Genomic DNA, 22,193 nt, shown 5'->3' with positions numbered 1-22,193 from the left:
ATAAACCATACAAAGACAATATGAACGTTGAATAAGTTATTAACAAAATATTTGTACAAAATTCATCTGAATATTGTTAGAGTCACTATATACATACTCGTAAAAATTACTGTTCAGGTGATGAAAAATTACACCTTTCTCTTGATTACATTTACAAATTATAAGACAAATGACCTCATTGATCATTTTCATGATATGACATCCATTTGTAAAATGAATTCCAATGACTTGCCTGTTTAATTTTAGAAGCAAATCGACTCGCATGTGATAAAGGGACGAAGAAAGAAAAAAGCGATAGAGATGGCTTGGACATTGCAATAGAAAATATCGTATGTCATTTTCCAGGAACGATGGTGATTATAGGTTATGTTAATCTGCCAGCAGACAAAAAGCAATAATGAGTTGTAAGTGGATATTCCATTGTCATATATTTGGCACTGAGAATAAATTACCCCTCCCCCCCCCTCACTATTACTTCTACTTATTACAGTGAACCTCGGCGTCAATTTTGAATAAGAACGCAGCTCTTTGTGACAAACTAAACAAAGCCAACCTCGCCTACACCTTGCAGCTTGGCAAACAAGAAACATCTTTTCAATTTTACCCCTGTTATGCGTAGACGTCACGTGACTGGGTCCGAGTGCTTTGAAGAGCTTTGAGCTCTGCCCCCTTCCCTAAAAACGCCACGAGTCACATGATGCGAACAAAAATTCGCAAATTAAAACAATAAAATGTAAAACAAAGTAAATACGAAATACTCGTGCTTTAAGCACCTGAATAAATAATTGTTCTTCAACAGTTTTAAAACATCTTTCTCTTATTTAAACAAGACCCTACTCCTGTAGCCGTCAACCGAGTTCTACCCCTGATATCCTGTGGAGATATTCGTAGAAGTGAGCGACTTCCGTGTACACCCCAGGGGTACGTGGTCCACCGCAGTTACCTCCAAAGCTTGTTACGCCAAGCACGTACCATCTGTCAGCCTCGGAATCGTAATAGTTCAAAGGTCCTCCACTGTCTCCCTGTTGGGTAAAATCATCGATCGAAATATTGAATATATCCTGCCTCGACGGATCCAGGTCACTGAAAAATATTTGATGACGTAAAGCGCACCGCTACGCTCTCCTTGTCTCGATATATAGAGCAATCATTTCAAATATTTAATTTAAACACAAAACAATATTCACATGCTGCTGTTTGAAGGAAGTGAAAACAGATGAACTGAAAATCGATGCCAAATACACAATTTGATGAGCATAAACGACACAATCTGTAATTTTTCTATATTCTTGTAGATTACTTACGTAACATATTCCTAAGTATCCATCGGCAATGCCGACACATATCATGGTTTCTCTGACTGGAAAATTTAAGTAGCTGCAGGCCTCGTCCGGTATAATAGGTATCCTCGCCACTTGGAGGTGTTCTGGGCCTTCGCCTAAATGGACCAAATAAAAATAGTTTTCATGACAATGTAATGAAAGTTTATCTGAATAAATGGGTGCGTGTATATAGGGTCGGAGAGTGCTGGAGCGCCCTCACACTGCTGCTTTTTTTAGTCTAGTATGACTGTCGCGAATGTCGAACACAGATTATTGTAAGTGTTGGTCAATTTATATTGATAATTGGTTTCTACGGGATTTATAACTACCTCAGCTATGAAAACTATAACGGTAGAACGCGCTTCGAAATTGAAAGACTAAAAACTTTTGCTCTGTATTAATTCGTAAGGGAACTTAAAACCACTACCGTTTGGCGAGTGTAGAAATCGGCGATTACATTGCACAATTTTGTACTGAGAGTAACAAATAACACAAAGATTTTTTTTGATTTTCGCAAAAATATGGCTGTGAGAACTTTACTTACTCCATGACATTCAAAATGAGCCCCCACGAATAGACCATGAGTCTGATTGCTGACGACTTCGATTACTTACTTGCACTTTCCCACACATAGCCCCATCCGGTAATCCATCCGTAGTCACCGGCACCCACTTGGAGCTCCGCGGGTGGCAAGCACGCAGGTCTAATATCATCATCAAAACGGAGTGGTTTGGCCAGCCGGATCAGGCCAATGTCGTTCTCAAAGGAGCGTAGCTCGCCAAAGTCAGGGTGGATGTGAACCTCGGACGCCTTCAGTTTTCTGGAATTGTATTCGAGGCGGACGATACCTAAAAGTATGTCCAACTCTTCTGGTCTTAAAGGCTTGCCGCTGACAGACCTATACAGAGAAGGTTGTGAATTACTGTTTGTGACTGGTAAAATAAACCACCATCTCCCCACCTGAAGAGACAAGTTGTCTCGTCTTCTAACGTACTCCCTCAAATCAAATTTATTTGTCGGTGACTACACACATCTCTAAGTGTCATTTTTTCTTGCCTTTGGGTTCTCTTTATACCGACTGTGTAAGATGAATATTTCCATAAACACAAAGTGAACACTCTGATAATAGATCGGCATCTTGGCGGCAAAAATATTTAAAAACAGAAATACTGCAGATGAACACAGATAAAAACATGCTGACAGAGAGGTAGAACGGCCATCATATAGATGCAGACACGAAAACTTTGAATACTGAGACGTGCACGAGAGAGAGGAGTATACCGCGTTATCTATAAACATACAAAGGAGAAAAATGGTACATACACATTGTTTCCGAAACCGTTATGTATGTGTGAGAGAGAGAGATACAGACAGATAGACAGACAGATAGACAGAAACAGAGACAGACGGTGTGTTTCTGCGTGTGAGAGAGGGGCGGGTTCGAACATAAAGAATTATGTTAGAGCGGGGATGAACAGGATTCGAAGACAACAAAGTGATATGTGTCCTTACAAACAATGGGCAGCAGTCATGATCCACTCATTATCAATGATAACGCCCCCACACCAATGGGTTCCGTACAAATTGTTATGTATTGATACCATCCATGGCCAGTGACCATCTATGGCGTTTTCACCGCCGACGATTCTGTTCCTGACACTTGGAGTACCACATTCTGAAACCAAATACAGAAACAGAGTTACATTTGGTGTTGAAGTCAAACTATCTACGCCGGGTGTGTGGAGGCAAAACGGACTCTACTTTTTTGTTGGTTTTACTTCGTCAATGTGGCTGTTCATAGTTACACAGGACCTAGACTGGAAGATCCGTCGCTCGAGGACGCTCTCGAGGCGGGGGGGGGGGGGGGGGGCTTAGAGAGCGCCCTCGAGCGATGGATCTTTCAGTCTAACAGGGACCCTGATACTATCAAAGATGTTTTGCTTCTGCTTAAGATAGTACACCTCTGGAAAATGACCAACTTAAACTATATGCTGAAACTTTCCTCAGTGATACTTTGAACCACTCATTTGAAACCAATAATAATCAGGGGCCACTGTGCAAAAGTTGGTACAAGAGAAATAGACAAACTAAAAATTTACGACATTTGCATTTCAAAATGGCCGCCACCATAGGACTCCGTTAACTCTAAGGGCCAATAAATTTTCGAATTACTATTACACGAGCTTCAAAATGAATCCACACCAGCGGTAGCCAAGAAATGTGTATTGTAAATATTTTGTGATTACGAATATCTGGTGCATTCTACTCAAGCAGGATTAATTATTATCCTGAGATTCACCAGCAATGCATATCAGTACGGAGTCCTTCTCATTAAGATGACAGAAGATCCGTGGAAATGTTTTTGAACACTTACCGTACGGCACACAATTCACCGAAACCACGTTCCCACCGGGGCAAGTTGAGCTGCAAGACGTAAGAACAGAGAAATTCGCATTTGTCTTTCCTTTACAGAATAGAAATAGAAACCTTAAGAAACTTACGAAAACAAACAAACATACATTTCGTATTGACAAGAAAATGCTAAGCAAGCAATAACATAGAGCTCTGGATAACAAGATCGCATGCGATGTATCACTTGGTCACTGTGACTCACCTCGGCTCAACTAGTTCGTGGAAGTAATTGTACTGCGGAAGAACACTCTTGAAGACAGCATACGGTGGATTAGTGTTCACAGCACCGATGGGGATGAACGATTCATTGACCGCACCACTGTTGTAATGAATATAAAAACAGAACAATCACATGCATTCTTCAAGTTTGGGAATGGAAGTCTCCGTTTGTGAAATCTCCACGAACTGATATCACTTCTATTATCACGCTTGTAATAACAGAGTTTAAACACAACACTGATTATACAATTTATAGTTCTATCCTTAGTCACAGGTTGTGCTTAAAATGGATTTCGGTTTGGGCCAATACCTGTTGATGGAACAGTGCATTTCTTGAACTAAAGTGAACATCTCTGGGCTAATAAACGGGCGCTAATCCGAGTTAAGCACCAATGATAGATGTTTAATAACACTCCACATAATAAACTCTGCTCTGTGTCTCTATATAACATGCTTCAGTTCGTCCCTTATGCAAGTTTTCAAGGAAAAACCTTGACTCTTTCACAGCCCCTCAACGGCAACGCCTCAGACCATACAAGCGCCCTCAGCGAGCCGGTCAAGAAGGCGGCTGGCTCGGTGAGCCAAGCTGGCTGGAAAGACCGTTGGAGGCGCATCACCATATGGTAGAGGATAGAGCTTAGTGAGAGAGGTGAGAGAGTCTATCTAAAGCCCTGTGGTGTGGATTCAGTGGTCCCTGTATCATTTTCTACGTTCCGTTTTTGTCGCGACAGCTGTTTTAGTGAAACAAGGCACAGAACGAGCGCAAGATGTGTTGAAAATATGTTCAGGGAACTTTGAAAAAAATGTGCATTTTACCTGTATCCAAGATAACGACAAATGGCGTTGCTGTATCCGGCCTCCCACTCTCCTTCGGATGCGCAAAGTAGATGGGCCGTAAAGTTTATTTTCACAGAGACGACATCCATCACTTGTTGATTCAAAGATATTCTTTCAACTGATGAGAGGGAAAGCGATTTACATGTATTCCGTTTAAATAACAATACCTTCGATGTGTCGTTTCTAGCGTTAAGATAAGTTTTGACAGATTTCGAAATACTGGGTTTTCGAACTACATTGCCAGTGTTCTGCAATGCATGTGAACATAGCCTTCGGCCCTAAACGTTCTTTGCATTTTATCAATCCATGATGTCTGTTATTTTTAGGGTTATTATACGTTGATATTACTTGCTTTCATCACATCAGTTTCTGCAACTTGAATGTAGAAATGCGAAACCTTCAGGCTGGAATTTTCACACCAGTGTACTTCACTGCGCGTGGTGCGCACTACTTGGCACAGTATTGCTGGCTTGATACGTTTTGCAGTACATGTGCGCGACAAACAAGACTGTAGGAAATGTTAATATAACGCTTACCACACTCGCTTTCGTCTTCGCTGTATGAGCACTGGTCAACTCCATCGCATTGGCTCATGGGAGTAAGACATTTACCATTTTCGCAGATGTAGCTGTCGACTTGGCATGATTCGTCTGCGATGGCGACAAAAGGCAAGTAGAAATACAATAAGTAACGCGCGAACCTGTACCTTTCTTGCACTAATGACTATTGTAAAAACACGGAATCTGATTTTGCAATATATTTTCACACAGAGACCCTATTACTTATATTCACGCGACAAATCTGAGATATTCGCCACTTTCAGCTTGCAGGATTTTTTTATATCTTACTTGAAAACGTCTTAATTTTGATTTGGAATAACCCTTACCACAATTCTCTTCATCACTATTGTCGTCACAGTCGTTTGCTGATCCGTCACAGCGTTGGTCGAGTGGTATGCACTCTCTACTACCGCATTGAAACTCGTCTTCATTACATCCTGCAAGAGAAGGTAGAGTGCACCCTGGTTAAAATAATATGCGCTTGTCAAGTCCTGATAATTGTTTTTTCCCATATTCCTTGAATTACCATACATTCCGTGGCTAGGCAAATTTTGTCGGTGCAAGTCCAGCAAATTGAACTGCTATAGTAAAATGTCTGATTTCCAATTTTTGTTGCTTCTTATACACGTGTTATCTGCGCAGGGGGCCACGTTGTATCGTATTGGCGGTAAAGGCAGGGCCTAGAACACTGAGCAGTTCAGATCTTATAGTGTTCGGAACTGGTGGAGCGACCAACTCACCACAGCCGGCGTCGTCTCCTTCGTCGCTCCTGTCGTAGCAATCGGCAACATCGTCACACCTGTAGCTGTTGTCGACGCACTTCCGCCCGTTGTCACATTTGAAGCCATCGTTGCATTCTGGGAAATTGAAGCAATACCAAACAATGAACAGGCAGCATAAATCAAATTGTCAATAAATCGAAACCTCGGATTGATAAGGCGGGGTTATGGAGCTAACAGGAGAGGCCACAGCGATGCTTACGCGGGTGCAAAATGCCATGGACGAACAGAAGGCATCAGCCCTATCTAGATAATGTGGTTGTTGGATGAATTATTCATTAGTATAATGCAAAGTACCTTTCCGTATAATGAGCTATTTCACAAGATTGAAGCATAGACAGTAGAATCATACCGTCCATATGATTGAAGTTGTCCCATGAAACCTTTGCAGTAATATTATCGTCATAAATGTTAATAATAATTGTAAAGCGCCTTGAGCACATATACTTGTGGATATGAGCGCTATATAAGAACCCATTATTATTATTGTTGTTATTATTATTATTATTATTATTATTATTATTATTATTATTATTATTATTATTAAACGTTCCGTCTGGTTGGACCCCGGGGAGGGGGTCTCGCTAATACCTTAACGCCTTGCACTTTGCTCAATAGCTTTCCAAAATCCAAGTTCAGGTTCCTTCACACGTTGGATGATCGGAAGGAAATTCAAATATTTACCTTGACCGCTGGACGCCGAAATTCTGATCACAAATCCCCTGTCGCTGGCGCTAACTTTTGGATCGCTGGCAAACCGCATCCAGAGAGTGTTGCCCGACAGTGTAAAGTCCTTCGCCGCATCACCAGAAAAGACACCTACGAACGTGCTCAAGTCCGACGGGTCATCGCCTTCCCCCATCAACAGGTAGTCGCAACATTCCTCGGTGAAGAACTCCACAAAGACGACGTCTAGGTGGCTAGTGTCCTCTGATCCATGCACCATCCAACGGCACTCCAGCAAGGGCGGGTAGTTCGAAGGGAACGACAGCGACTGCACAGTTATGGAAGAGGTGCTGTTGACATACAAATCTCCCCCGCATGGTAGTGGCTGTGATGCTAAAATACAGATAATAATGTATGCATCGATTAGGCTTCCGTACTGGACCAATACAGAAATCGATGAGAGTAAGCCTCGGCAAATCTTGATACAAGTCACAATAAAACAGAGTATTGTAAATTGCATATACACATGGTAGAATAGACGATGTTCCGCTGATAGCGAGATCTCGCGAGACTTTAATACATGCCCGTAGAAACAGCTTTCCAGATTAGTAATACAAGTCAAACTTTGTATGGAACTAGAAAAAGTGCAGAACTGAGCAAAGATTGCAACTTCATATATTTTATGCAGTGTTTAACGTAATTAGCGACTTGTCCTGTTTTACGCAGTTTGTCCTGTGTTGCGAGAACACGTCCACTGCGAACCACATATACTCGCAATATCTCGGAATGTCTCGCGCGGTTCGGAACATGGTCTATTAAACATAGCGATGGCACCGGGTATTTACAAATATTTGATTACTTTTGTCAGATTTCGTTTGTTACCTGTTAATTCACAATATCGAAACAATAATTGTATTTACATTGGATTTCAAAATAGCTTTGAATTACGTGCTTGGTTGATAAGAAAAACGTTTCTGGCGATAGGAAACGACGCCCTCTGCATTCATTACAAACGCTTTCCTTTGATAAATTTTGCAACAATTTAATCGATACGATGTTCACTGTACCACAGTCAACATCGTCAGTGTCGCCGCGCTCCCATTGAAAAACTAAACCGTACCCTGTCTGCTTGAACATTCTTATATTGCCTTTATTACATTTCCCGGCTATCAAACTGCACAGAATGCTGACGACAATTTTTTTTCTCGGTATGTGTACGGGTCAGTACAACGATTGGTGTTTCCTACACTGAACGTGTTCTGTAAGTGAGAACTTCTGGGTTCAATTGTTGCAAAATCTATCAAAGGAGAACGTTTGCAATGGACGCAGTTTGGCGTTATTTTCTATCGCAAGAAACGTTTTTTTTTCTAATCACCCACGTTGTAATTCCAAGCTATTTTAAAATTCACTATAATGGTATGTCAGACACAGTGGCAATACATTGTTGGGTCATGACTTTAGAGGGTAAACAGTGATCCTTCACATGAAAATATTCATTCTTGATATGATGGGATAAAACGTTATGTGACTCACCGCAGTTCTCCTCATCAGAACTGTCCTTACAGTTGTCGACGCCGTTGCATTCCTGGAGGTTAGGTATACAGGAGCCGTCACCACATCGGAATTCGCCTTCTGTGCAAGCTATTTTGCATAAAGAAACAACATAAATCAATGGAAATTGTTTTGGGTTTTTTCAGATCAACCACAGCGGTTTCTTTGGTCTGCAACGAGACAGCACCACTCTACACATTTAACTAATGGAACAATAACATTCTTCTTTGACAAAATAAAATGTAGGAGATTTCCCGCACATATAGACCGATTCGAACTGAAACAGACCCTGGTGATAGCAATCAGGGCACTTGAGGGGGTTCGATAAAGCGCCCTCAACAATCATTGTCGACTTTCAAAATACAATGGACTGGACTGTATGTCAGTGACGAAAACTTTCTCTGCCAGTGTGTGGTTTTTTCTCGGTGAAATGATTTCAATTGCAAATCCCGGAGATACAGAAACCGTAGCGGGTCTTACTTACTGCAGTTAAATTCGTCACTTCCGTCGGAGCAGTCCCGGGTTCGATCGCACACTTTGAACAGCGGCACGCAGTCATAGTTACGACAGGTGAATTCGTGCTGTGTGCACGCTGCGGATGAAAGTAAACAGTTTGAAATTAAAGTCACAAATCATAGAACAATGTCAATGTAATGGGTTTCCATCTAGATAGTTACGATTTATAAAGAGCTCTCAAAGTTTACTTCCACTTATCTTGAATGAACTGCTTAACAATAGTTTCATCCAACAAAGTATGTTATGTCTGTATTTAAGCTGCCGTCAAACTGGGACAGGTCGTTGTCATTGTGTGATTTACCAAATATTTTTCATTGGATGAACTATACGTCGACCAAATTCACGTAAAACGTCATCAAGAACAGTGTGGACTAAAGTAACGTGTGATGCTGCACTGTCTCCAGTGAGAATACCAACATACACGTATACGAGGGTTTATTGTTTGAATCTGGATGTGTCTTCGCTGAATAACGGTTAGAATTTGAAAATGAGTCTGGAATAACTGACTGCTCATTGCACAGTCGCCTTATGGGGATATCATACAGACAATGATACAATTTGCACCGGCGTAAGGTCATACGCTTTTTTTAAGTTTTGTCAAATGTTACGTCACTGTGAAACCATTCCTTTTCATCATAGACAAGGAGTGTTTGTCTGTGCTTTCATAATCAAGAATTACAATTAGGATCATCGAGCAAAGCTTTAGGAATCGGAGTGAGAAATTGCTCAAAAGATTAACATATATTTAAAGTTAACAAAAATAGCTATACCCTGTGTAAACTTTACGGTAAAAAATATGTTGTCGATTTGTTCCCACATTAAACAAGATAGTTGAAAATGGGACGAACTATGTATGCAGCAGACCAGAAACGCGTTGTCAACATGTGAGTCTGTGAACGAGGCTAATTCTTTTATAAGGTGCAATTTGAATGCACGTAGAGCGAGATTTCAGCTTTCAGGATTTCAAATGACGAGACCTACATTGTCAAATCGAATAGCAAAGTAGCACACCGCCGATGTGACTTTTCCTAAGTGTTCACGTTGCAAAATCGATATTCCTCACGGGGCTGATACTTTGTGCATATACGATAGTTGCCTGTGTTCTCGTTATTACTTCGAAAAAGAGTCGTTGCTTACCGTCGCAGTATACTTCATCGCTACCATCGCCACAGTCATCGACGTCATTGCATCTCTCCCAGAATGCAATGCAGACGTCATTATTGCATTGCCACTGCCAGCTCTCACACACTGAAAAGAAGATCACAGATATGGAACTCTGACTTAATAAAGGCCGAAGACGAAGGCTGAATTCAATAAATCTCGTTTATGCATAATATCTCAAGTAAAGCACATGATTATAGACGTAAACATGTAAGCTGTAAATAACAATTTGTACATACTGCAATCTACTTCGTCACTTCCGTTGGTGCACTGGTTGATGCCGTCACATCGATAGTTTTTGTTGATACACTTGCCATCGTCACATGAAAATTGGTATTCCGAGCAAGCTGTGGATAAACAGGCAAAACAAGACAACAATCTGTCAATCACACTATTGTAACGAAGAAGGGTACTATTCGAGAGGCTGATTTTGAGTTGCAACAATCTCTGCTGAAAACACTTGTTGAAATAGAACCTTCAGATCACCACCGTATCACGCCTTGTATTGAAAGGTATACTGTCACCTGTTCCAATTTTGCCACTGCTACCATGGAAAATCTAACCAATCACAGATTTTAAGCGGATGGCCGCTTTTTAAAAACAGCGCCCTCACATGGGCATTTTGAATACCAAGGAACGCCCCTATGACCACATATGGGCATATTTAGATTATAGGTGACTGTATACCTTTAACCCATATCAAATCCCACGAGATGCTTTGAGAATGAAGGCAATTCATTTTGAGTCTAGCCGGCTGGCGTTGGTAAGAATTACATCAACGGAAGAAAATGTTCTCCTTTGAGCTCAGAAATAAACGAGGTATCAGTGTAATAATATTTTTTATGATTATAAGTATCTCAGTTCACAAGTGTTAGTGGTACTTACTGCAGTCCTGTTCCTCGTCACTGTTATCGCCGCACTCGTTGATTCCGTTACAAAGTTGAAATTCGTAAACTTCAGCGCCGTTGTCACAATCGAACAGCGCTGTTGACAGAACAAACACGGAGTGACCGTGTTGATGAGAAGTAAGTAATAAGTTGACGTTATACAGAATGCTTAGCTCCCCAAAGCACATTGAGGTGATGCCAGCACTGAATTGATGGGCAGACGAACAGACAAACAGACAGACACACAAACGGACAGACAGACAGAGAGGCACATGTAGGGATACAGCGGTCCAGGAAATGAAAATAAGACATGTTACTGCTTAAATATAATAAATGTGTAACTATTCACTAAAATTTCGCTTAGTTTCTGCAATATATAAAAATAACGCATTTAACATTAAAAGCACAGAATTTCATTCTGAGATGAACGGTACATGTCGAAACGACGACGCCCGCGGAATTTTTGAGTAAAAAGTGAGAAAGAATTTTAACATTTCATCAGTCACTACATATGAAAGTTTTCTATAATGTCATGTTTAAAGGTCACGATAAACACTCCTTCACAAAGTATATAATAACCATGTACACGGCATAGCGTAAGCGCGGTGTGTTGAAAAGTGATGACGTTATCGCGCTTGCGTACATACAACAATCTATCAAGAAGGCTTGGCATTTCTGTAGGCATATACATACAGCAGTAGTTCTCATCTTCTCCATAGGGACACTGTCTAGCGCCATCACACAGCTTGCTCCACCTCAAACACGGGCCGTTGACACACCGAAACTCCAAAGTAGGGTGACATGCTGCAGATGAAAAGAAACACAACATCCAATGATATGAAAATGTTAATGATAACTCGTCTCGTGTCAAAGGTTAGCAAAATAAATGCAGCAAAAACGTTGAGGCTGTGAATGGTGTCACCTTTCAACTCTTTTATGGGCAAATTTATGTCAGTACACTGCATAGACGCCAAGTTAAAAAGTATAATAATAAACTATTGGCATTTATTATATTACCATGCCCTGCCCATCGCATTTTGATCGGTCGAGCTGAACCATGTGACTGACTTACGTGCCCGTGAATATGAATAATAAGATAAACAACTCAAAGTATCGTGACTTCAAAGCTGAACCGTAAATCATAATCAATCACAAAATAAAATAGAGCACTTGTGGACCAAGTTGAGATACTTTTTTCTGAAAACATCTCCGGATTTGCCTAATTTTTGCAGCGCACGTGACAATGCGTCGCGTATTGCTCAGTTCTGGGCCCCAGTTGTCGTTCGCTTGGGAAATTTTCGCAAATTTTGACGGTTTTCTTGGGTTCGTTGATAATATAATGGAAATAACAAACTCCGCCTTGACCATTAACGTTTTTTATGGGCGTGGGCTCGAGGAAAGCCAAAATTAACGGGTTCGGCAAGCCTCGCCCATTAATTCTTGGCTTTCCTCTCGCCCTTGCCCATAAATAAACAGATAATGGTCAGCGCGTCGCCCGTTATTTCTATAATAATTCGTACACTAAAATATCGGGACCAAAATAATACTAGTTTCAAGGTCAAGTTTCAAAGTAAATAAATAAATAAGCAAATAAATAAATTAAACAACACTCTGTCTTCTCTGTGTGCCATTCCAAAGTTGCTTATAGTGGCGGGGAAAGGCGTGGAGTGAACTTGAAGTAAATTCCCGGTCCAAAATATACAGAGTACAAAGCCTTTCAGGCTACAAGGGTAAATTTCCAGTAGACCAGGACTTACTACAATCAACTTCATCTTGCCAGTCACCGCAATCGTTGTTGTCATCGCAGAAGTTATTGGTGTCGATACAGACCGTGTTTCCGCAACTTGAAGTGCCGGGGTCAACATCCTCGCATGCTGTGAGGTAGTAACAAAATGCAACATGCTTGATATGCTTTCTTAAACTTCAATGTCATGAGTGACGTATACAAAATTGAATAAATGAGAGCATATAGGACAGGATAAATAAAAGGGAAGTCAACATCTTTCGGAGTAACATAGTGTTCTAAAATAATGAAAATCGGTCAACTTACTCTTTCCCGTGCCGTCGTAAGCGGTCAAAGAAAACCCTTTTTGTTGATTCGACGAATCGCTCCTGAATTTAATCCAGACCGTGTCCTCGCTCGATATGAACGGTGGCGGCGTCTTGCTGCCCGAGTAATCCCGGAAGACGACCGACGACGGGTTGGAAGAGTTGTCGCCCACCCCTAGACTCATGAAGTCGAAATTTTCCTCGGTCTGGAAGTCGTGAAATCGTAAAAGTATCTGCCCACCAAGTTCATGTTGAATAATCCACAAGCAGTTTGCGTCGTCGGGGTAATAGTAAGGATAGTTGGGAGTGCTTATATTGACGTGGTCGCCAGGTCCAAACTGATAGTATTCGGTGCAATCTATCAACAAACAAGTGAGAAATAGATATTAAATCACCTTCCTCAATTGATATTTTGTAAGCCATGTGATAGATCGCTAAGGGGTCCTGAAACGGCTTTTGAAATTTAAAGAACAAAATTACTAACATGAGGTCTCATTGTCGCCCGCACACGACAATCCATTCTGACTATTTCAATGAACTTTGTCAAAACCATTGTTTGTTTGTTTGTTTGTTTGTTTGTTTGTTTCTGTGTTTGTTTGTTTGTTTGTTTGCCACTTGGCTGGTTAGTAGGTTGGTTGACTAGGCAGCTGTTTCGACTTCGTCATCTCCATAGGATTAGACATTTTGTCATATAGTTGATACTAAAACTTCTCCCCTTTGCGAGGAAACCAGAGCGTATAGGATCACGCCCTCTATGAGTTCTCAGTCAGATCTTTACAAACATACCTGCATCACATGAAGCTTCATCGTCCCCACCAATACAATCATCTATGCCGTCACATACTTTATCCTGAGGGATACATAGCCCGTTGGAACATTGGAACATAGACAGACATTCTGAAAATCGGAAATATTTCATGATATAAATACAAAATTGTGTAGTTGAGATGGAGTGATCAATGTGATGGGAAAAGTCTCAGTGATGAGACGTAAGTTTGTCGTAACACCCAGCATGCAATGCTCCATAGTCTTTTGAATGACGTGCACCTGTGCACTGTGTATGGTGCTTAAATCTACTACTGCGCAGTCGTTGATTCTGGTTTCAACTTCGAAGATATCTCCTTAAAACTCGGCCCGAGACCTCGTCAGCCGGCTTGAAAGGGCCCGTACTGCACACAGTGATCTTTAATAAGGTACCGTTCAGTTTTTACGGCCGGGGGGGGGGGGGGGCCGGCAAAATCCAGGGGGGGGGGTCATCAAAATTTTGGAATCCGCAAAGGGGGGGTCATCGCTTTTTCACTGGTAAGAAAGGGGGGGTCACCACATTTTCATAAACATAATACCAACAATAATAAAGTTCACTTTATGCCATTGCCATGATCGACCCTCGTTACCGGCGGGCCGCCTTTGGCGGCCCACTACAATAATTATACATTATGTATTACCTATGACCCTCTTAACAGGCAGACGCCTTTGGCGGCCCACTCCAATTAGGTTTACTTCATGCAATGGCCATGATCACCCTCTTTACCGGCGGGCCGCCTGTGGCGGCCCACTCCAATAAATTGACTTTATGTAATACCCCACGGCAATCTTAATGGCCGTGCGCCTTCAGCAGCCCTGTCCAGTAAAGTCTACTTTATGCAATAGCCATGATCGACCCTCTTTACCGTGGTACCGGTGGCCCACTAGAATAAAGTTGACTTTACGTAATGGCCCATGACCCTCTTAACCGGAGGCTGCCTTTGGCGAACCACTCCAATAAGGTTTACTTTATACAATGTCCATGGACATGAGTTGTCTATTGAAATGAAGTTAAAAATTGCCTTACAGTCGTCCCAATTAACAGACGTTGCGATGGATGTGGCTGAGAAGTTTGTGCACTGGCATCTCTGCTACACGAATAAAGTGCGCGCGTACCGGAGTTCAAATCCAAACCATGCGGGTAAATTTGACGTATGGTTTTAGTTATTTTTAAGCGGGGGGGGGGGGGGGTCATCAATTTTTTCGTCTGACAAAGGGGGGGGTCATCTTTTTTTCACGAAAAATGCAGGGGGGGTCTATATTTTTTTGAACACCGGCGACAAGATTTTGCCGGCCCCCCCCCCCCAGCCGTAAAAACTGAACGCTCCCTAAATGCTATTTCATTTCCACGGCAAAAATATATGCAAATGAGATTAATCTTGTTAATGGTGGTTTCAAATTCTCCAGTAGTACGGCTGCACAATAGCACATACAGTTTGCGCGAAACATAAGGATCTCACCTCTCCCGGTGGCTTCGGAAAAGTGAACTACAAAGCCGTCTCGCTGTACCAGCTTGTCAGAACGGAACGTCAGCCACACCTCGTTGCCCGTCGATATGAACAGAGGCGGCAGTACGTCTCCGGAATACCGGTCCAGAACGGTGGAGGCTTCGAAGTAGGGGTTCCTGCCGTTGCCCATCTTGATGAAATCACAGCAGGACTCAGTCGAGAAAACGGTGAACTGCGTGAATATCTGTTTGCCGGCGTCGATGGTGACGATCCACACACAGAACATATTGGAGTCGTACAAGCCACTGCCCGGCGGATAGTCGACAATTTCGACAGCTCCAGCTTCGTCTTTGATGTGACGTTCTTCGTAGCACGATACTAAAAGGGGAGAGGCGAGTTGAATGGTGGAGGAATTTGTTATCTTAACGTCGCTAATGAGGGTAAATTAAACCTGCAAAGCACGTTCGAGAATTCTGATAAACGGAAAAAAACATGTCAATTTCCGACACTCTCAGTTACTGAAACATGTGAGAAAATCCTGCATGAGTTATAGAGGATAAACATAAAAGTCGATGCGTTGAATTTTCAAATAATCCCCTTCATACTTACATGTACAATTGACTTCGTCACTACCGTCAACACAGTCGGTGAACGTGTTGCAGACAGAGCTCTGCGGAATACAGTTGAGACCATCGTGGCATTTGAAGTAATTTTCTGGGCAGTAAATCTCTGCAGTGTAATGAATCAGAGTCGTATTTAGTATCCCCCGTCCATAACGTAGAAAAAATAGCGTTCGCCGGGAAATGCCAACTCGGTAACGTATATTATCTCGCGGATACTCAACGATGAAACGATACAAAACCAATAACACACCATACATTTAGGGTTAGTTTTATATATTGGGTTGAGTGTTATTCCATCTCGGGTATATTGGTATATTATTAAATATTGGGGAGATACGCCCCATCTGTAATATAGTAAAGTATACATTCGATTGCTGCCAGCAAGACTCTAACTCTGTCGGATACATCCAAATCGTTTCACAGTTTGTCTCAAACCCCCCCCCCCTCAAAAAAAAGAAAACAACATTTGCATATCGCAGCTTTCTCTCGGTCGATAATGCTGAATAGTATACGAGAAAGATAATGACTAGATAATCGTTCCATTGGCTTCAATGATTTGAAAAAGGTATCAACTTGCAGTACATTGTCTATCATATATGTGTTCACAGGCAAAGTACTGCATGGTGGAGAACAGAACAGGAGTTCGAGGCTAGAGCGGCGTAGAGCACAGCATAATACAGTGCAATGCATTGCAGCGCTACAGAATAAGATCGCGCACTGCAGCACTAAGTACTGCAGTGTAGCGCATAGCAGTACAATACTGTGCAGTATACAAGCGATGATATTTAGTAAATTTGAGCGAAGTACAATATGGTGCTGCGCAACACATCAAGTTCAAGTGAAAACTATTGGTCTTCCTTTGATAAGACTTACCCCCGGCTTTTATAGCATCTATCCACTCGCGTACGTGGGCAGCCTTAGCGTAGAGACCGGGCGTATTTGGCCGTGCGCAGCCGTACCCCCAGCTGACAACTCCCGTGACGAACCATTTGTCGTTGGTCGGAGAGTAACAAGAGAGGGGTCCACCGCTGTCGCCCTGCATACAGTTCGAAAGGTTTGTTATTGAGACACCTATCCCAATCGATTAGAAAAACGATAAAATGACTGACACCGAGGTGTACTCAGAGATTATGGTAAACCGATAACATGACGTTACCAGAACCGTCGTTTATGAGACTTGGTAAAATATGTATGTTGAATTTTGTAATAAATGCCGGTGGCGTCATTTTCTATCGCCAGAACCGTTAACTTTATCACCCAAGCACGTTGTAATTCCAAGCTATTTTGAAATTCACTGTATATCAACTACGTGACAGCTTACTTAAAATCAGACATACATCAGTCCTTTTCAATCAAATATGTTAGAATTTTGTAAACACTTCTTTGTATGGAACAGGCGGTACCGAGGAATAGTGAGATTTACATTTAGTTCGGGTTTGTTTTACTTCTGATGGTCGCCGGCACAAATGTACAAGAACGTTATCAACACCTCAGACAGATCACTAGAGAGATTAGCGGTGTACAGAAGTATCGTATACTGTCGGAAGAGCAATACATACAGTGAAAGTATTTCACGTATTATCTCTACGCTTCACGAGTGAGATTTGTAATATTGTCAGTCACGCATTCTGAACGTATGCATTCAACGAGAAAACTAGTTTTTGGCATTTTATGTCTGTGCATGTTGAGAAAAGCATTAACCAACCTGGCATGAGTCTGCTTTGCCCGACAGATACCCGGCGCATATCATTGCGTCGGTTATGTTATCATTGGGGTAAAGCGCCTTGCAGGCCAGCTGTGGTATTATTTGAACGTCTGCGACCTGTAGGACATCCGGCGATGGACCTGAAGAAATGCGACGGTAATTATAAAATTTGGCGTTAGAAATCAATAAAAGCAGTTACGGATTGTGCCAGGGATCTTATAATCCAGGCATTACATCTACAACAGACTTTTTACATTGATGCAGTCATTCCGCTGAGAATAATGTCTCATTTGTCAACGACATTTACTATTTTGACATGCGTTTAAACTCTTATGACGTTTTTTTTATCTAGCATTGCTCTTTTTCGTTGAACTTGTTCAGTGAGGCGTTTCGGGAATGGCATCATGTGACATCAAATTATCATGGCACTACTTGATTTAGCGAGCAAATCAAAAAAGTATTAAATGACGCCAATACCGAATTCGTCGAGTTTTCCCCAGCCGGTGATCTGGCACACTGTTCCCGCTTCAAAAAGCTGGCTCGAAGCGGGCAAACAGGCAGGCCTCACATAGTCGTTAAATTCTATGGGCGAATCCATCTTGATGAGGGCGTAGTCGTAGTTATGTGCGGTAGGGTCCCTCGCCAGGTGTACGCGGATTTCCTTGGCTTTGCGGGCGATTCGATAGTCCGAGTCATCGGTGCGTAGGTTCACCATCCCCATCACAAGGTCGAATATAGCCGGTGGGTCCCCTTCGCTGAATCAAAGAATGGAAGGAATCCTTATTCAAAACACGGTGGATAGTCTCCTCAAATCGATAACTCCAAGGTCAAAGGTGCGATAGTGATATATTGGATGGACGAAATTACGAGAAGACAATAATGAATATTATTCTATGCGTCGACGAACGCCCCCCAGCATGCATGGAATGGTAAATTGTTGATGACGTAGCGGGCCATCATTTGACTGAAAGTGACCTAGAACTATTTTCAACTTGACGACGATGGAATTTAAAAATGATCAAACTACATGTTTTACATAGGAAATACTGTATTCACAGAACGAGAATTATTTACGAAAAATTTGATTAATCACATAACAGATATTTCAATATGTCAATGCTCTCTTTGATGAGAAACATAGTTCTATGTTTGAACCGATCTTCGTCTTATATGGATATAAAGTGCATGATATATAATTTAAGCAAATTACCTAAACATTTAAAACGAAGATAGTGTAGGAGAGGCACGTAATAGAACTGGGAAAACAGTCACCTGTCCTTGGAAAAATAGTCCCTTGTTTGGGCTATAATATTTTGAGTTCAACGAAGGGTATTGTCCGAGCTGCTGAAAAATGGCGCCAATTCAACATAACCTTGAAAATGCTGATACTTACACGCAGTGAGCAGCCGTTAAAACCCACTGGTTGTCAATTATCGTTGCCCCACACCAGTGCACAGCATATCTGTACAGTGCAACTTGCCAGGGCCAGTCTCCAAGTAAGGCGTCAGTCCCTCCGACAATTCGTGCACGGCTTGGTGAGCCAGGTCGGGTCCCACAAACACCTGGAGGGTGTTTATAAAAAAAATACGACTGAAACTCCACGCGTGAAGCTATTAATGAGAGAACGGTGTTCTCTCTCTCTCTCTCTCTCTCTCTCTCTCTCTCTCTCTCTCTCTCTCTCTCTCTCTCTCTCCTCTCTCTCTTCTCTCTCTCTCTCTCTCTCTCTCTCTCTCTCTCTCTCTCTCTCCGCTTACTTTCTCCTGGTAGTACGACATACCTGAAGTGTTGTAGAGTATATACTCGCTTCCGTAACACACCGAAGAGTCGATGGAATCCGGTAAACCAGAACTACAATCGTACGGCCAATCGATTCCCATTTCTGCCAAAGGTCTCTCACACTTCTCCCGAGCACCGTCGCAAAAACCTTTGCACGGGAGGAAAGGCGATCCGTCTTCTTGGCAAGGATGGTCATAGAGGGCACACATCAGGATATCTAAATACTGGTAGCAGTCTGTCACCTGCACGACGTTCTCTATGAAGTCGGTCAAAGTCGTCTCGTTCATATTGAGCAAGCCCGATCCGGAGTACGACGAATACGGCGTCGACTTACAGACCCCAACTGTCTCACTGGAACAACCTGTGAAATATGTGAGCGAGGTGAATTAAAAGGGAAAAAAGTCGATATATCGTTATTAAACACAGTGAAAGAAAGATTTTAACTGCACTCCAGGCCTTTGTTTTGTTTCATTTAAAATTTTGAGCAAGACTCCCAAAACAATGTTCTCTCCACTCTAGAGCATCGTTTGTCGCTTCGCAGTGTACTACACGTTTCATACAACGATGCGATAAACTCAGACGAAGGTTTATATGCAAAAGAATTACTCGGTGGTCTACTAGCGGTCAAAGGTCACTCACCACAATTCTTGCCGCCTCTTCCACTGGGACAGGTGCATTTGAAGTCGGCAATGTCATCCACGCAAGTCCCATCGTTGAGACAGGGATCACTGGCACACTCATCTATGTCTGCAAGAGTGCAAAACGATGACATGATGTCTTTGTTCTCTCACATCAAGGTTTACATTGATATAGTGCACAATATTCAGAGACTCTAGCATGCTCGGGAATCAAGACATGTTTAAACTCGATAATGTGACCCTACTGCTGTCCTTTTCTTTAACGTGTTCCTCCTCTTATTCGCAAAGTTGTAAAAAATGACACCCCATTGATTCTCTTCTCTCTCTCTCTCTCTCTCTCTCTCTCTCTCTCTCTCTGAGATAACATGAAAATTATATGGTATACACATGATTATATATAATTATGATTACATACATACATACACACACACTTACACACACACACACACACACACACACACACACACACACACACACACATATATATATATATATATATATATATATATATATATATATATATATATATATGTATCACTTCTTCGATGTATAGTTTGTTTGAACGAACTGACAGACCATCCATGATGTCAATTACAGACATGCTTACCATTATCACAGTCAAAGCCGTCATATCCCGGCATGCACTCACACACGTAGCCGTCACCGACTGGACGACATTCCCCTCCATTCTGACAGGGCTTTAAGGAACATCCGGTGATTGCTGTGAGAGACAAAATATATTGTTATTATATATATATATATATATATATATATATATATATATATATATATATATATATATATATATATATATATATATATATTATATGTATATATATATTGAAAATCTATGTGTACATATTTGTATATGTGCGTGGTGGGTACATGTAGATGGATGGGTGGATAGATAGATAGATAGATGGATAGATGGATAGCTAGCTAGCTTGATTGATTGATTGATTGATTGATTGATTGATATATAGGTAGATAGACACATGTATGTACTTTTCCCTTGAACAATGCAATACATTAAAGTCTTCTTACCAACACAGCCAGTGTCAGATGAGTTGACCGGAAGAGAAGAGCAGTTCACAGTCCATGGAACTCCGCCATTTTCCATTACATCCCGGCAGGCTGCCTCGACTTCTTCACAGAATCCCGCACACGGTTGTCTGTAATTTCCGTCCTCCTTGCATTCGGGAGCCAGTAGTGTGCACATGAACAGACCTACGTAGGAGTGGCAACCCTCGTAGCTCAAAGCTCTATCGAGTGTCTGGCTGACAAGCTGGTCGGCCTTCGCCATCTTCTTGGTTGCGGCTTGCCGGTCGACGTATGGTCGATATACGTCACAGACAGGGGAGGTGATGTCTTCACAATCTAATTGGAAGATTGATAATCAATGTAAATCAGTGGTGCAGGTCATTTCAAAACAGTATAACACAGTCAGCGACGCATTTGCAAAAGTACATGACACTGACAGCTTTAATAACAGAATGCATGCACATACCTACATACCTACCTACCTACCTACCTACCTACCTACCTACCTACCTACCTACCTACATACATACATACATACATACATACATACATACATACATACATACATACATACATACATACATACATACATACTGAAATTTAATTTCAGGCGGGCAAACCAACGGAAAAGTACACTATCCGATAAACTGCCTTACATTGCACGTCTGTGATCAAGAGTTCGAATCCACTGAAAGTGTACGTTGAATCAGACGAAAACCGTATCCAGATGACTTCTTCGTTCACAGTAGTGTCTCCCGGAACAACGATGCCTGAGTGGGAGAATAATGTGGTGTCATCAGATTGTGTCCCGACGCCTACAGTCAGACGATCGCAACACTCCTCCGTCGCGAAGGCCAAGAATTGGAACAGCGCCCCACGCCCGGGCAAGACGTTGACGACCCACTGGCACACTTCGTTGATGTTGTAGTTCTCCGGATAGTTAGGTGACGTTATCGTGGTTGATTCGCCCGGCATCAAGTTTATTACACCGCCGCAACCTGGACAGAAAAGGTGAACACGAAACTGTATTACCCCCCGGGTCTGATTGTTATAAATAAATGAGTAACAAACTAGAAATGAAAGGTTGGAGAAGTCTCCTTAGGGGGATATTAAAAGGACCAGTCATTAGAGCACGCTCCCTAAACGAGGCTTTGACATAATTTGGCAGTGAGGCCATAATGTAAAGCAAGCCAAAGCTT

At 42.0% G+C, this 22,193-nt stretch overlaps 1 protein-coding gene across 4 annotated transcripts in view; it reads right to left on the bottom strand.

Annotated features, from left to right (window-relative positions):
• Window positions 1–22,193, bottom strand: part of LOC139115821 (low-density lipoprotein receptor-related protein 2-like) — a 61,677-nt gene that overhangs the window by 733 nt on the left and 38,751 nt on the right. For all 4 annotated transcript variants that reach the window (XM_070678194.1, XM_070678195.1, XM_070678196.1 and 1 more), the window contains exons 35-65: window positions 21,651–21,992; window positions 20,998–21,330; window positions 20,561–20,674; window positions 19,955–20,062; window positions 19,317–19,676; window positions 18,933–19,101; window positions 18,017–18,294; window positions 17,540–17,679; window positions 16,708–16,870; window positions 15,821–15,940; window positions 15,224–15,589; window positions 13,746–13,856; window positions 12,961–13,317; window positions 12,668–12,784; window positions 11,604–11,714; window positions 10,909–11,007; window positions 10,263–10,370; window positions 10,000–10,110; window positions 8,831–8,938; window positions 8,329–8,436; window positions 6,814–7,188; window positions 6,091–6,207; window positions 5,677–5,787; window positions 5,327–5,440; window positions 4,770–4,908; window positions 3,937–4,053; window positions 3,697–3,746; window positions 2,835–2,997; window positions 1,937–2,220; window positions 1,305–1,438; window positions 1–1,022 (exon numbers count right to left, since the gene is read on the bottom strand). The exon at window positions 1–1,022 is cut by the window's left edge and continues 733 nt beyond it. In XM_070678194.1, the coding sequence (XP_070534295.1) occupies window positions 849–1,022; window positions 1,305–1,438; window positions 1,937–2,220; window positions 2,835–2,997; window positions 3,697–3,746; window positions 3,937–4,053; window positions 4,770–4,908; window positions 5,327–5,440; window positions 5,677–5,787; window positions 6,091–6,207; window positions 6,814–7,188; window positions 8,329–8,436; window positions 8,831–8,938; window positions 10,000–10,110; window positions 10,263–10,370; window positions 10,909–11,007; window positions 11,604–11,714; window positions 12,668–12,784; window positions 12,961–13,317; window positions 13,746–13,856; window positions 15,224–15,589; window positions 15,821–15,940; window positions 16,708–16,870; window positions 17,540–17,679; window positions 18,017–18,294; window positions 18,933–19,101; window positions 19,317–19,676; window positions 19,955–20,062; window positions 20,561–20,674; window positions 20,998–21,330; window positions 21,651–21,992 (5,501 nt within the window). In that variant the 3' untranslated portion in view covers window positions 1–848. The remainder of the gene's footprint in view (window positions 1,023–1,304; window positions 1,439–1,936; window positions 2,221–2,834; window positions 2,998–3,696; window positions 3,747–3,936; window positions 4,054–4,769; window positions 4,909–5,326; window positions 5,441–5,676; window positions 5,788–6,090; window positions 6,208–6,813; window positions 7,189–8,328; window positions 8,437–8,830; window positions 8,939–9,999; window positions 10,111–10,262; window positions 10,371–10,908; window positions 11,008–11,603; window positions 11,715–12,667; window positions 12,785–12,960; window positions 13,318–13,745; window positions 13,857–15,223; window positions 15,590–15,820; window positions 15,941–16,707; window positions 16,871–17,539; window positions 17,680–18,016; window positions 18,295–18,932; window positions 19,102–19,316; window positions 19,677–19,954; window positions 20,063–20,560; window positions 20,675–20,997; window positions 21,331–21,650; window positions 21,993–22,193) is intronic.

The sequence above is a fragment of the Ptychodera flava genome, chromosome 17 (assembly GCF_041260155.1).
Source record: "Ptychodera flava strain L36383 chromosome 17, AS_Pfla_20210202, whole genome shotgun sequence".
NCBI lineage: Eukaryota > Metazoa > Hemichordata > Enteropneusta > Ptychoderidae > Ptychodera > Ptychodera flava.
Note: the sequence above shows the minus strand (reverse complement) of the source record. Positions and strands in the feature narration are given on the sequence as shown.